This window comes from Chinchilla lanigera, unplaced genomic scaffold (genome assembly GCF_000276665.1).
Source record: "Chinchilla lanigera isolate Chin_1 unplaced genomic scaffold, ChiLan1.0 scaffold00069, whole genome shotgun sequence".
Classification (NCBI taxonomy): domain Eukaryota; kingdom Metazoa; phylum Chordata; class Mammalia; order Rodentia; family Chinchillidae; genus Chinchilla; species Chinchilla lanigera.
Genome location: NW_004955470.1, coordinates 5,117,344 through 5,133,404, shown reverse-complemented (window position 1 = coordinate 5,133,404; position 16,061 = coordinate 5,117,344). Strand labels below are relative to the sequence as shown.

Below are 16,061 nucleotides of genomic sequence, written 5' to 3'. Positions count from 1 at the left end.
TAGCTCAGCGGCAAAGCGCCTGCCTGGCAAGCGCAAGGTCGTGAGTTCGGTTCCCGGTACCGGAGAAAAACAAAACAAAACAAAAAAACAAAAGAACAATAGCAGCATACCAATATCACAAACAAACAAAAGCAAGCACATTAAAAGTCATACAGAGTTTCAAAACAAAATGATAGGAATTAACAGTGGTTGTTATATTGCATATTGTTATCTTCAGCTACATTGCTCAGATTACCAGATGTAAGGATGGAAGATTGTTCAAACCATTAAAGAGAATAAAAAAAAATCATTAGATAAAACATTAGAGATAATACAGAGTTTCACTAACAAGATGGTAGGAATTCACCAGTGGTTGTTCCATTGCATATTGTTGTCTTCAAATCAGTTGCTCAGATTACCAGATACAAGCGTGCAAAATTGGTCAGAATATAAAAAATTTTAAGCATTAACTGTTCCTTTCAATATACCCTCAGACATCAGCAGTATAAATTTTTATTTATTTATTTATTGCAGTACTGGGGATTGAACCTTGGGCTTGAACTACATCCCTAGCCCTTTTTTTTTAAGTTTATTTTTTAAAATTTTGAGACAAGGTCTCATTAAATTACTAAATTGCCTAGGCTGAACTTGAACTTGTATTCCTCCGTCAGCCTCTGGAGTGTTAGGATTAAGTCTGGGGAAACAGACGCCAGGTTTGTAACGTTTGGTCTCCGTTCTGCTTAGAATTGTCTGTCTGTCCAGAACCTGTTCTTTGAGCATTTTTCATCAGGACGCATGCATACTGTCTGTCAGCTCGTCTAGGCCTCAGTTCTTCTAGGTGTCCTTCTGAACTCAATTCTTGCGGTTTTACTTCGTTTTAGAGGTTTGGAAGTGGGAAATCACCCCCAGTTTCATCCAGGTGAAATTCTATTTTAAATTGGTTATGTAAAAATGATAAATGTAAAGTTAAAAAGAGTGAAATAAAACGCTTCCTCAAAGGCAGTGATAGTTCCTAAAAAGTACAGCTTGTTGGATTTTGGAAACTTATTGCTGAAGGAGTTCTTCTGTTGTATCTTTTTCACTTAATATTGCTTGTATGAAAAGCTTCAGTGACGTTGAAGGGATGAACCAGATGCCCAGATGATGGACATTTTTTTTAGCATCAGAATATTATTTTAATAAGTGCCTGCCTGGCAAGTGTGAGGTCCTGAGTTCAATTTCTGGTACCAAAAAAAAAAAAAAAACTTATCTTAAAATTTTAAAAATTAAAACATGAAAAGTGGGTTTAATTTTAATGTTAGTCCATAGAATTCAGTAGTATCCCCCAAGTGTTGCTAATAAAAAGGTACCATTGTTTGAAAAAAGGTTTTCTATTCTGTTTTGATGTACTATACAGTGGGTGTTATTAGTGTTTTTGTGTTACTGTTATTTATTGATCAGTTTTTAAGTTGTCCAGCCCAGAGCTATTATTTAAATTGTTGAACCAAATGAAATTACCATTTTTACCAAAAAAAGGATCAAATATCCATTTTATATTTTGAAATTTTCATGCTTTAAAACTTTAGCTTCACAAAACATGATTTGCACTTTTGCCTAATCTGGATATATCATTTTCCACAATTAAAAACAGGTTGCATTAAATAAAAAAACAGTAAGCAATGCTGAGTGGTTCCCAGGAAGAGAGCGGCATTGAAATCCCTTTGTTTCTGGCAGTGGCCCCCACATGTTTTTAGAATCAAATGTCCAGGTCACTTGTTGCTTGAAGGGACCAAAATTCAGGGGGCAGGAGTTGTGGGAAGGAATCGGGTTTGTTCAGAGCTGGTGCCAAGAAGACTGAGGGGCTGGCCCCTCAAAGCACTGTCTGGGGTGGGGTGCGCCAGGTACAGAGGCAGAGCGGGACACTGTCCCCCCCTCAAACCTCCCCAGGACTGGAGGATCCTCCCTGAGGATGCCTGTTCCGAGGACACCTGGACCTGCAGGAAGATCTGACCGAACACATCTCCCCCAAGTGGGGCTGCTTTTCTCCCTGAAGAGTGGGGCGGGCCAGAAGGGCCAAAGGGGTGAAGGACTGATTTCACAGGAGCCCTTGTTATGCAGAGTAGCTGATGGGGATTTCACGTTTTACCACTCAGTTTGCAAATAGGGCATGTGGGACACATCATTGCTTTTGAGGGTTTTAGGTGTATGATGTTGAGGTTTGAATGGAACTGCAGGGAACCAGCGCTCTGTTCTCTTCAACAGAGGAGTCTAGTGTTACGGGAAATGTGAATGGGGAAAATCACAGGAAACTTCTAGAAAGCCGAGTCGGCTTTCCGGATGGAGGATGAGTGTGTCGTGCTGCTGTGGAAACTTCCGGTATGGAGAATGCAGTGGAACAAAGGGTGGAAATGAGTTGGGTGGGAGTGGCCTGTCTGGAGCACGTCATAGCCATGGGTTGTGGACTTAGACTATGTGTGAACTTACACATAGTCCCCAGGCCCAAGCGATCTCCTCTACATGACTTTCTAGAAGTACGTTGATGTCCCCTCACAGCCAGCCGTGGAGTGTTTTGGAATCAAGGAACTTCCTCTCCAGGCATTGGTGCTGCCGCTTCTTGGTGAAACTGGCTCCTCAGGGAGGCTGGCTTAAGAAAAAGAAAAGTGCTGAAGCAGGCCTGGTGGTGCGCAGCTGGCATCCCAGCACTCAGAGAGGCTGAGGCAGGAGGATCAAAAATTCAACCCCAACCTGGGCAGTTCAACAACTTAGCATGACTCTGTTTCAAATAAAAATCTAAAAGGACTGGGGATATAGCTCAGTATGCAGGCCCTGGGATCAATCCCCAGCACATGCGAGCGCACGCGCGTGCGCGCACACACACACACACACACACATATAGCTCAGTATGTGCGCTCGCGCACACACACACACACACACACGCGCGCGCGCGCGCGCGTGTGCGCGCGCGCACACTCACACACAAACATTGTCTCTCTCTCTCTCTCATGTGCACCAAGAAAGTGGATGTAGGGACAGAGACTGCCCTCAGACCTTCCCTTCCTCCCACCCAAAGCTTCTCAAAGACTGAGCCCATATCTGCCATCCAGTCCTGCTTAACCTTTTGAAAACTTTTCATTGAGAAAGAAGTCAGGAAGAGTTGTAAGGATAGAGCACATAACCTCTCTACACTCATCCCCTGTTGGGAACACTTTGCCTTTATCATCTTTCTAAATCTAGGAGTTTTTTTTCCTTTTCAGAAGCCTCTGAGTGAATTGCAGCAGTCATGCCTCTTTACCCCTACATAATTTAGTGTTTATTTTCTAAGCGCCAGGGCCATCTGTTGCCATAGTACATTGTCAGGTTCAGGGAATGTCATGGCAGCACCATGTGATCAGCGCTCTAGTCTAGATTCTGTTAGTCAACGGTGTTCTTGATCTCACTTTTTTTTGGTTGGAATTGAGTCCAGGCCTGCTGGCCGTGTGTTTGGTAGTTAGTTGTCTTGGTCCCAGGCATTTTCTTAGCCTTTGTCTTCGATGACCTTGACATTGTTGAAGGAGAGGCCATGTGCTGATGTGCCAGCCCCAGAGCTTGGGTGCGTCTGCTCTTTCCTCCAGATTAGAACCACTTGAGAGTCCTCTAGATGATGCACTTCCTGCAGGAGCACCACGCAGCGAGCCAGGTCTCTGTGCCCCGCCTTGGGGCACCCAGTCTCTGCGAACTCGGGTCACTCTGCCCAGGTGACCTCTCTGCCAGGTTTCCCCACTGTGAGATCAGCATTGTCCCCTTTATTATATAAAGTGAGTTCTTTGGGGAGACACTTTGAGATACATTTATGTCTTGTTTGTCGTCGGACTTTTACCTCCCTAGTTACGGCATCTACATTGGATACTGGCCTGAATGCAATCTTGCCATGATGATTCTGCAATTTCCTGTCATTCCTTCTGTGCTGGTTTGGGATTACTTTGCAAGGGGAGACAATATAATGCAGGACACGTATTTGATAAGATTATTTACAATAGTCCCCCAGAGAATCATATACAAATCTGTGGAAATCTGTGCATACAATAAGGACCAAAGAATCCAGCTGCGGGCCTGGACCCCGAGATAATGCCCTGCATGCGACCAGCTGAAGACCTAGAGCCCATAACGATGTCTCCCACGAATCCAACTGGAGGCCCAGAGCCCATGACAACGTCTCATCCAGGCCTGTTTCATGGATCTGTACTGGGAAGGCCCAAGGTCAGTGGTGGAATCTAGGAAGTCTGTGCCACTGGGATGAAGGATCTGTGCTAGCAGCCTGAGGCATCTACACTGGAGCCAGAAAGTTATGCTCAAAAGAAGAACCAAAGTTCCCCCAAAAGGTACCATAGCCTTTCTCAGCAGCAGTGAGGTCCTGAGCTCCTGTGATGGTGAGTACAGCTGGGTTCCCATCAGGAAAGCCAACGCAGCAAGCTTCTCCAGGAGACTGGGCAGTGCGCCATCTTCCCCTCTGGAGCCAGGAAGTGATGCTTAAAGTGAGGACCAGAGCTCCCCCAAAGTGAACTGAAGCTGTTCTCAGTGCCAACCAGGTCCCGAGCTCCTGAGAAGATGAAAACAGACAAGTTCATCAGGAAAGCCAGCACGACGAGCTCCTCCAAAAGAACTAACAGCTGCTTACAGCTCCTACCAACTCCCAACAGCCTTTTCTCAGCTCCCAACAGCCTCCAGCAGCTCCCAACAGCCTCCAGCAGCTCCCAACAGCCTTCTCTCTTCTTCTCCAGTTCTGCCTCTTACGCAGCTGGCAACAGTCTTCAGGTGGGCCTCCCACACCAGCACCACGCTTACTCAGTTCAGCTGGGGCTTATAAGGTGACCACCAGTTGTCAGTCCTCCACACCTTCTGTGTTTATTAGGCAGCATTCTGCTGTAAGAAACGCCTTCCTCTCATATGTTAGTTTTTATTTCTTTATTGATATGGACTCATGGATTCTTATTTTATTCAGCAGGTCATAGCCCATCACTGTCAATATTATGCTGGCGTTTAAACCATCCCTTAGTACTTTAAAAATGTTGTTCTGGATGAATTTTAGAATCCCACATCAAACGTTCCACCCTCCAAATTGTTTTTTCGAAAGGTTTTGAATAAGTTTATTGTTTAGCTTAGGGTAGAATTTAATCTTTTTGCAAGGTTAAGTCTTCCTTTTTTTTTTTTTTTCCCTGAGCTGGGTTCTTACTATGTGGCCCAAGCTGGTCTCCTGGGCAACTTCTGGGCTCCAGGGATCCTCCTGTTTCAGCTTCCCACCAAGAATCGGGGACTTTAGTGTGTAGCATTGCACCTGGTTCTTTATAGTTTTGTATTTGTGAATAGTAACGTCTTACTTTTCTTCCCATGTGAACTTACACGGACCATGCATGTACAGTAGCCAGCTGTGTTAAACCACACCACCCAGGGCAGTAGTAGAACGTGGCTGGCATCCTGAGGGTCCCTGTGTGCCTGTCCCTGTCACCACCCCCTTCTGCTTCCCTCCTCCTGCAGCCCACAGACCTAGGGGAAGGCAGTGACTTGAGTGGCGTCCTTGTTCAGTGTAGGCCAGCAGGGCTGTGGAGCCAGAGGGACAGAATCCCTAGCAGGTGCTTACTGTGTGTCCCCTGACACGGGGACGAGGAGCAGCATCTGCAGTGGTTTTGTTCTCAAGACCAACTTTAGGAAGCGTGCAGATCCAGGCTGCGTAAGTGTGTTTCTTACTGAATTTATCATTGAAGAAAGCAGAGATTATTACATTAAATTTATTTCCTTATTTTCGTACATACTGTTAAACAGGTTTGCTTAGGTTATGGCAAACCTACTATCACAATAGTAGCTGATGGCTGGCCAGCTGGTGGAGGAGTTGAAAGCGCTGCTTTCTCTGCATAGGAGGAGGGTGTGAGGCCCCCACCCGGCTGTCCCAGCCGCCCTCACTCCCCATGCAGCCCTGAGAGCCAGGGAACGAACGGTTGCCTGCCTAGTACCCATGTCCCCCCGCAGGCTTCGGCTCAGTGTCAGCTGGCTCTGAGCTCACCTGCGTGTATCCACTGTTTTAATGCCTACATTTATCCTCATAAAATCCAATTTGTCTCGATCTGTGATTCTGTCATTATTAAATCGAACAGCTTTCGGGTAGGCTCATGGTACACCTAGCTCACTGAGTTTATAGGAGTCAGGAATTTGGCCAGCATCTTCAAGAATCAGAAGTAGAGAGGAAGCACTGAGCCTGTAGAAATGATTGATTATACTATGAAATATGTTATACTCATTCCATCAGTGTGTATTGTTAACTTTGCTTTTTCTGGTTGACACAAGTATGGTTCTCATAGTTGTACCATTTGAGAAATGTTAGTGTTATGCTTGAAGTGTTACTTTTGACAAATTTCACTGTTTGCATGAAAATTTCTACTCTACTAGTTCTTTTTGTTTGTGTTTTGTTGGAGTTGAGGTGTGAGACATGATCTTGCTATGTAGCCCAGGCTGACCTTGAACTCATGGTGATTCTCCTGCCTCAGCCTCCTGAGAGCACTCTTATAATTCTGTTTGTATTTTTTTTTTGAAAATGTATTAAGGACTTTTTTTTATTTTTGCCTTTAGAAAAACTAATTGCTTATCAACGAGAATTTCTTGCTTTAAAAGAACGTCTTCGAATAGCTGAACACAGAATTTCCCAGCGCTCTTCTGAGTTAAGTACCATCGTGCAACAATTCCGGCGTGTGGGCGCAGAAGCAAATGGAAGTAAGGATGCATTGAATAAATTTTCAGGTACAAGTGATTCTGTTTATGTATTATAAAAAGAACATTTTCTAGGGACTATGTGGAGTAAGTTACTTGGAAGCCAGGGAGAGTAATTATCAACCAGCATGTGTTAATACTTTTCAGAGACAAAAAATCAGCACACCAAACTTTCTGTTCTAGTAAATTATAAAATAATTTTTATTAGTTGCTAAATTTGATTTTAAAAGAATACTACAAGTTAAATTTCGGTTATGTAAACTTCATGAACAGGATTAAAGAACCTTCATCTTGTGAAAACATATTCAGAATGAAATGAAATCTAAAAAAAATCCAAAAGCATGAGTTTTTCTAATCTGGAGATCCAGTATGTTACCTTATTTTTAAGGTTTTATGGTCCTAATTTCTCCTCCTGATGATAAATTTATATTATATCACAGTAATATTTAAAATTATGGAATGATATAGATAAAAACCCCACTCAGAAGCGTGGTGCCAAGTGATTTCTGTTAAGATTTTTTGTTTCCTTCCAGTCCTTTTTTCTCATACATCTTTTTCCTTTAAAATGTTTACTCTTGAAATTATACCATGAGCATTTTTACTGTCATTAAATACTCTTCAAAATGTTACTTTTAGTAGCTGTAATCACCCAGTCAGCCCTATACCATAATAAACATTTTTTTACACTTAGTCGAAGGAGTTTTCCCTAAGTTGTTTTGCCTCTCAACTTATGACCCCGTGGTAAACATCTTTGTGTATGAGTCAGTTGCATTTTTTTAGCCCTTATTTTCGTTAGGCAGTGACTTTTTTCAAAACTGGTATATGTTGTGATGACCATTGATTTTCAAACAGCATGGTGCCATCTCTAGAACAAGATAAAAAAAAAACAAACTACTAAATATTTGTTGAATTCATAAAAGCTCTTCTTTTTTTCTGATACTAAGGATTGAACCCAGGGCCTTCTCACTGTACTATATTCACAGCCGCCTCTGCCCTTTTAAGTTTTTTATATTTGAGATAGGGTCTTGCTGAGGTTCCCAGCCTGGACTTGAGTTTGTAATCCTGCTGCCTCAGCTTCCCAGAGTGCTGGGATTGCAGGCATGCACCACCTTGCCTGGCAAAAGCTAGATTCTTGAAAGGAAAATTACTGAGTAGTAGGACTGAATTTTTTAGGGCTTTTGATGCTGTTCTAAGTAACTGAGACATTTATTGCGTTATTACCAATATTTGCTATTTAATCTGCTAATTTGATAGGTGAAAATGGCATATTAAAATTTGTATTTCTTTATTCTTAGAATTGAAGTTTCTTTTCTTATGTGATGGTGATTTGTATTTTTTAGTGAGTTCATTCATCATTTTCTTCTTTGTTCTCTGAGCTAGGGTCTTGCTATATAGTCCAGGCAGGCTTGGATCTCTCTATGCAGCCCAGCCTCAAACATATGATCCTCCTGCCTCAGCCTCAGAGATGCTGGGTATATTTTCAAAGGAGTTGAGGGTACAAGTCCTTACTTGTAGCTTCCTTGTTGCAAAGGTTAAATCCTACTTTAATGAAAACAATATTTTGCAGAAGTTAAATCCTACTTTAATGACATTTTAAAACAATAGTTCATGATTGAACCAAGTGGTTTTTTTTCCTCTACCCTGTGCTGTGGTTCGAACCCAGGACCTCACCCATGCTGGGCATGTGCTGTGCCACTGAGCTACACCCCAGTCCCAAGACTATTTAAACATTTTTTTTTTAATTGCTGTTCTGGGGATTGAACCTAGGGCCTCAAGCTAGGCAAACCTGCTGCCACTGAGCTATACTCTGGCCTTTTTTTTTTTTGGAGACAGGGTCTTGCTTAGTTGCCAAGGCTGATCACTAACTCAGTTCTCCCGCTTCAGTGCCCTGAGGAGCTGGGATTGCGTGTGCATGCCTGGCTAATCTAGGTTTTATTTCATAACACATTACATCATTTACTGGTTCACCTAAAAAAACAAGACAAACTATTTGAAGATTGTGATCTATACTGAATATTTTCAACTTGTCCTGTTTCAATTCAGTGTTTCAGAAAATGGCTCTTCCATGGGAGATGTTGGTAAGACGTTAGCAGATAAAGGGGAGGGAACTCGGGGTCGGCGTGCTTGCTGTCAGCACGTTGTCCTAGTGGACTGCACGCTGGCGTCTGGTCCCCGGGGCTGAGCTCTGAGGCTTCGCTCTGCACCACGTCCTGGTCCTAGTGCTTTTCCAACCTCCGCTCGCTCTGCACCACGACTCTGATAGACCGGATCATGCCAGGGTCTTTTGCATCTTAAGTGGAGGGCCTGTTCTCCAAAGCATATTAGGAAAGGACATTCTGTAAATGTTTCCTGTTTATAAAATCAGCAACTTGTACAAGGTAAAGTGTTCCTGTGGATTAATTAGACTTTTGCATTTCAGATACGACCCTAAAGCTACTAAAAGAGTTAACAAGCAAAAAAGCTCTTCAAGTGCCAAGTATTTATTATCATTTGCCTCACTTACTGCAAAATGAAGGAAGCCTTCAGCCCGCCGTGCAGATAGGCGGTGGGAGGACAGGAGGTACGTTGGTGTCCGGGCTGTGCCACTGGTCTGACTTGTGACTTGATGTGTGATGGTGACCATTCGTGTCTGACTGCTCACAAGGAGAAAGGTCCTTTCTTTTTCTGTGCTCAGTAACTTGGAACTCATTCCGATCCCCAGGTTGAAAGGAGTGGGGCATTTTTCTCCGTAGACTAAAATAATACTGTAAAGAAGATCAAGAGAGGTCTAGATCAGGGAGCCAACTGGTTAGACCTTTGTCATTTTTCTATTTAAAATTTGTGAAGTAGAGGGTGGTTCTTCTCCCTTGTATCTTATTTCAGCATTAATAACTCTCACAGTCATGCTGGGAAGGCTTGACTATGGTCTATGTCCATCCTACTTTTTCTTACAGAGATGTAAGTAGTCTTATTAAGTAGTCTTATTTAACTTTTTATGCAGTCGTAGAAATACTGTGGTTTGCTACCTCTGTCTTATACACCCATAAGATATTTTATATTTTTTCTCTCCTTTGTCAGAGCCACTGAGCTGCTTGAATTTTCCTTGGGGGACCTGTTTATAACTCTTATACTTTTTACTCCTTCCTTTTGACTTTGTTATCCTTTTTTGGGATGGATTTTATTTTTAGATTTATTAAATTTTTTGAAAAGACAGGGTCTCCTTATGTTGACCGGGCTGATCTTGAACTCCTAGGCTCAAGTAATCCTCCTGCCTCAACCTCCCAAGAACTTCAGGTGCACTGCACCTGGCTCTTTGTGGATTTTGGAATACAGAGACTAAAATATTATTTTGTCCCCTTACAAATCGTAAATGAGACAAAATGATTAGTTCATAGATACTGAAATTAATTAATATTGATGAAAAGCTGCTCTTAGTCTGCTGTTGACTCCAGAGCAGTCTTAAGTATTGTCCTGTCTTGTGTTTTGGTTGTATTTTCTCATATTTCTTACTCTATACTTGTAAAGTCTTACATTCATCCAGTTTTTAGTTCTGCTATGTTTCTATTTTACTCATCATTTAAAATAACATGCTATCTTCCCAAAGAGTGGCAACTTTTTTTTTTTTTTTTTGGACTGGGGAGTGAACATATGACCTTCACAATGAGCTACATCTCCGGCCCTTTGTGAATTTTTATTTTGAGAAAAGGTCTTGCTAAGTCAACGAATTGTTCAGGCAATTGTGATCCTCTGCCACAGCCTCCCGTAGTACTGGGAAGATAGGCAAATGCCACCACACCTGGCTGGAGGTGTCAGGTCTTAGAGCATCATGTTCAGGTTAGTTTATTCTTCCATTTTTTTATTGATCCAAGAAACATTTATTGAGGCCACACATTCTGCAGATGCTAGATGCATAGACTAACAAGATGTTAGTACTCTTCATTATTTGCTTTAGAACATTGTTATTTTTGATACAAACACTGTATTTCTCCTTTTAATAGTATTTAGGTAAGATGCCTTAACCAGTTGTGGTTTTATTGGCTTAGACTATATCTTCACTAGTAAGAAGAAGAAATGAAAACAAAATGAAAGTGATTTTAAAGTCATTTAAAACTTTCTAAGTCTTGCCTGGCATCGTGGCGCACACCTGGAATCCCAGCACTGGGGAAACTGAGGCAGGAGGATCACCGAGAGTTCAAGGCCCAGCCTGAACTACATAGCAAAGACCCTCTCTCAAAAGGACTTCTGTTCTTTAGCTCACAGAAAGCTTGCCTGCCAAAGATTCTGTTCCATCCAGGCTGATTGATTAGGGAGCAATGGTGCCTTCCTCAGGCTACAGAGGGGGAGCTTTGTTCCAAGCGCCCCCGACCCAGGGAGGGCTGGAATTGTACTCTGCCCAAAATATTGCCTTCCCTCTGAGCAGCACCGCCGCCGTCTCCCACATAGTTTACTTAGGCAGTGGACAGACACCGCAGCTACAGAGGGATGGGCGGGCCTGCCCACGCAGGCCAGGATCAATACCACGGGTGGCCCAGCAACACGTAGCCGTGGTGTTTTCAGAGGAATGGGAGGGGACAGCTCGCCCATGAAACAATGAGATTCAAATGATCAGTTAGAAACCTTTGTCTCTTTTATTTCTATGATCAGATTTCAAATTCCCCTCTAGGTGCCCCGATTAAGAGCAGGTAGCTAAAGGTCACGTTAGTATTAGAAGGGTGGAGCTGGGAGTCCTTCCAGTGCACAGCATAAAGTGCAGAAGGCATGGGAGGGGAGAGAAGTCGGCTCCAGAATATTGGTCTTGCAGGAGAGAGCAAAAAGCCGAGCGGAGGAAGCAGTCAAATACCAGAAGAAAATGTCTCTGAGTTGAAGAAGCACCTTGCTCTTCAGAATAAAGGCCCCTCGGAGCAGAGTTGGGGGCTGTAGAAAAGCAAGTCGGGTGGTCCCCTGATTTGGAAGCACCATGCTCATGGGGGATAGCAGGTGAGGTCCAAGTGCCTGAGCACCTGCCATGTGCCAGGCCTTGCTAGGGACTTGGGTCCACAGGATTCCGCATGGGTCCTAGTCTTGAGGAGCTTCTCACTGTGCAGGAGACATGCACTGGTCAGATAATTACTCAGATACTTGTGTGATTACAGCCCCAGTTAATGATGTGAAGGATGCTTTGAGAGCCCAAGAAAGAGCCACGTGGCCTAATTAAAGAGTTTAGGGAAGTTTGCACAATACACTTCACCCGAGACCAGAGGACTGTGTCACTTACGGATGAAGGCGGGTGCATTAGCGTCCTATTCCTGCTGTAACAAGTTACTAGGAACTCAGTGAGGTAGAACAACGTGAATTTGTTATCTTACAACTTTGGAGAAAACAAGTCCTAAAATGAGGGTGTTGTCGGGGATGTGTTCCTCTTGTAAGCTCCAGGGTGAATCCATTCTCTTGTCCTTTCCAGCTTTCATGGGCCACCTACATTGTTTTGTGGGCCTTTCCTTCATCTTCCAAGCATACTGTCTTCAGTTCGCTCTCTGACTGTGACCCTCTTGCATGCTTCTGCGGTTACATCCCCACTTCTCACCCTGACCCTTTTTCTTCCTCCCTTCAGCCCCTGTGGTTATGGTGAGCGTACCAGATAATCTCTCCCGATCCATCTTCCCATTTCAAGAATAAGGGCCCCCCTGTGAGGTCATGTGTTCAGGTTCCAGGATTTAGGGCATGGCCATCTTTGGGAGGTCATTCTGTCTATCACAGTGGGAGAAAAGAATATTCCAGAAAACCAGAAGTGCACCACAGCCATCTTGTGATGGAAGGAAGCATGGAATATTCTAGAAGGTGAAAGAAATATTTCACTCTGGAGGTGAAGTGTAGAGTGAGGGAAGTGAGGAACAAGATGAGGCTGGAAATGTAAATCAAGGCCAAGCAGTGAAGGGCCTTTCAGACCAGTTATAAGGTTTTGGTTTGTGTCCTAAGAGCAGTAGGAAGCTACTAAAACATTTTCAACAGGACTTACAAGGATGACTTGATGAGATTTGAATTTTGCAGAGGTCACATTTCCTGCAATAAGAAGAATGGTTGAAGGTATGTGAGGAGCAGATGTGGAAGATCAGATAAGAGGTTGGTTGTTTTCGTGATCACTGAGAGGAGATGAACTTGGATTAGGTAGAAGAGATGGAAGAAAGATGGATTCAGGGTTGTTGGGAATATTTGGGAACATAGAGAAGAGGACCTAGTGGGCTGAGTGGATGTGTGGACTGAGGTTGAGGGACTGGTCAAGGATAAGTCCTAGGTTTCTGGACGGCCTAAATGGATGGTTGGTGGGCAGGTAGGTGACAGATATTTTACTGGATTAGTTTGTAAGAGAAGATCATACATGACATTTGGATAGGGTGAGTTTCTGGGTGATTTTGACACAGTGCAGTGAAGGTATCAACTCAGTGCATATTAAGATCTGGGACTCCAAGATGAGATCTGAGTTAGATTTGATTTTATGAGTCATTGTTCCTGGATGAATGGTTGTTGGAAGACGTGTGTGAATGGATCACCTGGGACCCAGGGCTGAGCCTTGAAGATTCCCCAGAAGTTAATTTCCAGCAAAAGAGAAAGATGAAACCAGGGAAGATGGAGACAGAGAAAGGGCCCCAAGGAAGTAGAATCTGAATATTATCTTGGGCTATAAGGAAAGGAATGAGGAATAGATGACTAAAAGTCCAGTCATAAGGGAACATGACAGGTTAAACATATTTGACTGTCAGCCAATATTTAAAAAAGAACATAATTTAGTTATAACTGAAGGTAAACTAATTAAACATTGAGAATGTCAAATCAAGATTGTTCCTACATTTTTCTTGATTTTAAAAGAAATATGTACTAGAATTTGAAAGCCTAGGAAAGTAAAAGAAAACAGAAATAGCAACAGTTGCTGTCTATCAAGTCATAAGCACACGTAGGGGCCTTTTCAGTCTGTCTCATGCATAGTAAATATTACATACACCCAGTTAATGCTTGAGTTGGAAATGTTGAACAGTTCATGAAACAAAATACTTAGCCAACCCCTTGGTTCTGTTCCGTTTGGTTTCTTCCTTCTCTATGAGACGGTCATATTGTTTATTTTGCTGACACATGAGATATGATTAAAATATATGGTGAATGTTTAAATTAGAACTTGATTACAGCAAAAAACACATTGCCATAAATATCCCTCAAGATACTCCTACTCACTTCAAACACACTTATCCCATCGTTTTTGCGACTTTCTGAAGCAGTTCTGCGAGTCCTCTTTCCTTGGGGTCTTTACCAGGTGTGGTAAATACGGTGAATGCTGCTGCCAGGTGCCATCCAGTGGAAAGTCAGGCTCGTAAAGAACATTATAATGTGTCCTTACCCATCTTACTGGATGTGGCACTGTGAAACTGCTTGTTCTTCCCCCAACGTCAAATGACCGTGAAAGAGAAATGTTTTGAATTGACTCGGGACATTGAGGCAGCTGCAACAGCTAGGCAGGAAAGAGGATTTTAAAACTGCTTCAGAAAGTGGTGAGAATGATGGGGTAAGGGTGTTCAAAGTGAGGCAGAGTATGTTAGGTTGAATGACAATGTGGTTTTTACTATAATAAAAGTTTAAAACAATTTTTTAAGCATTCACTGTATTTTTTTTTTAGCACACCTTGTATTTCCCCTGAAAGCCAGTCCCTCAGGATACAAATATTTCTTAGACTGTAACTCACAGAAGATTTTTTTGTCACACAAGAACAGGCTGGGTTATGCTGTGGTACCTAACAACCCCCAGATCTCGGTGGTTTACATAGCAAATATTTATGTGTTTGCCTAATAGAAGCCTTTCATGGGTGAGGGGCTTCTTCCTTTCTCCCACTGGTCAGTTGCTTAGGGTCCAGGCAGGCAGAGCAGTTGCCATTGTGAGTGTAACTGGCTGCCCTGCCCAGGAGAAAGGACAACCTGAAGGCTTCAGGCTGCACACAGGAGCGCCCACCCCAGAGGTCACACGTGTTCGTACACGGGCTGTCCTCACTAGTCATGTTTGTGTCCCCACTCTTCCTAACCAGAAGGGGACCAAGTAGCGCAGTTTTGCCGTGGGCTCAGAAGGCAGGAAAAGCCACCTATTTTGTGGCATTTTGTGAATACCACAGCATAATTACTCTAATTCTGTAAGTTTGGTCAAATTTAGTACTTTCATTTTCAGTGTTTCTGGAGTCTTTTGAGTGTCTTGGTTTAAACTAAAGAATTTAAATTTCAGCATCAAAACAGAGAGTGTGTTTGAGAAAAGAGTAGTTTATTTTTTTAAACATGCCACCTAAACAAAAGCAAGATAAAAGAGAAATGAAAAATCCCGAGAGTGTGGTAGAGAATGGAGAATTTGCATTATTACTTTAGACCACATTTGTTTGTGAACTCTGGAACAGTGTGTCTTGCTTTTTCTTTAAACAAAGTCTTTCATATGAGTTAGCACAGCCTAGGAATGCTTCATAGCATCGTTACTCTACTTTTAACCTGTATTTTGCAGTATGTGTGAGAGTGTGTGTGTGATGCTGGGGGTGGAACCTCGGGCCTCAGAAATGTGGGGTGCGCCTTTACACTGAGTACACTCCCGGCTTGAAACATTCCAGATTTAAATTCTGAGGCAGATTAAAGTATGTGGAAATGTGCTTCCGGGGTAGCTCATCCTCTTTTAGCATCATAAGGTAACGTGGTCAAAATGGAAATCCAGATTTGTCGCCCTCTCCCCCTCGGATGTGGAGCTCTTTCCCGCCTACTTCCTGAGTCGTCCAGGACCCTACCCTGGCTTGCCTCTCCCAGCTTCAGCCCCTGGGGGGCGGTGGTTCCCGTCAGTCCCAAACCCATTCCTCATCTCCGCCTCTTCAGACCTCCATCTCCTGTAATTACTGCTGTAGCTTCCTAACTGACCTTCCCCAAAACGCTGCTCCTCTGAAAACAATACTTTCCACAAAATTTGGTAATTCCTTCAAATTACAAATTAGATGTCACTCCCCTGCCTACATCCTTAGATGGCTTTCTCCTGTACTCAGAATTCAAACTGAAGTCTGTGATATGTGACCTAACCCCTGACCGAATATCTGAATCTAGGCTTACTCTGCTTCAGATATATTCTCTTTTGGCAATTTATTATGTCAAGAGCACTATGCCCTCAGGGCCCTGCTGTTTCCTCTTCTAGAATGTTCTTCCTCAGCTTCCACAGCTCCGTTGGTCTCAGAGAGTCCTTCTGTGACCACAGTCTATAGAGCCACTCCCTACCCTGTTCATTTGTCCTTCTGAAACGCCCTCATTTAAATTTGTATAGCTCACATCATCCTCTACGATTACACTGTTGCTTTATGCCCCCACTTCTAGGCAGACCCATGAGAGCAGAGGTCTTATTTATATTACTGACCA

The 16,061-nt window shown here is 43.1% G+C and overlaps 1 protein-coding gene across 3 annotated transcripts in view; it reads left to right on the top strand.

The window, feature by feature from the left end:
• Nucleotides 1-16,061, top strand: part of Mgat4a (mannosyl (alpha-1,3-)-glycoprotein beta-1,4-N-acetylglucosaminyltransferase, isozyme A) — a 128,565-nt gene that overhangs the window by 55,617 nt on the left and 56,887 nt on the right. For all 3 annotated transcript variants that reach the window (XM_013522736.1, XM_013522737.1, XM_013522739.1), the window contains 2 exons: nt 6,556-6,723; nt 9,113-9,253. In XM_013522736.1, coding sequence (XP_013378190.1) covers nt 6,556-6,723; nt 9,113-9,253 — 309 coding nt within the window. The remainder of the gene's footprint in view (nt 1-6,555; nt 6,724-9,112; nt 9,254-16,061) is intronic.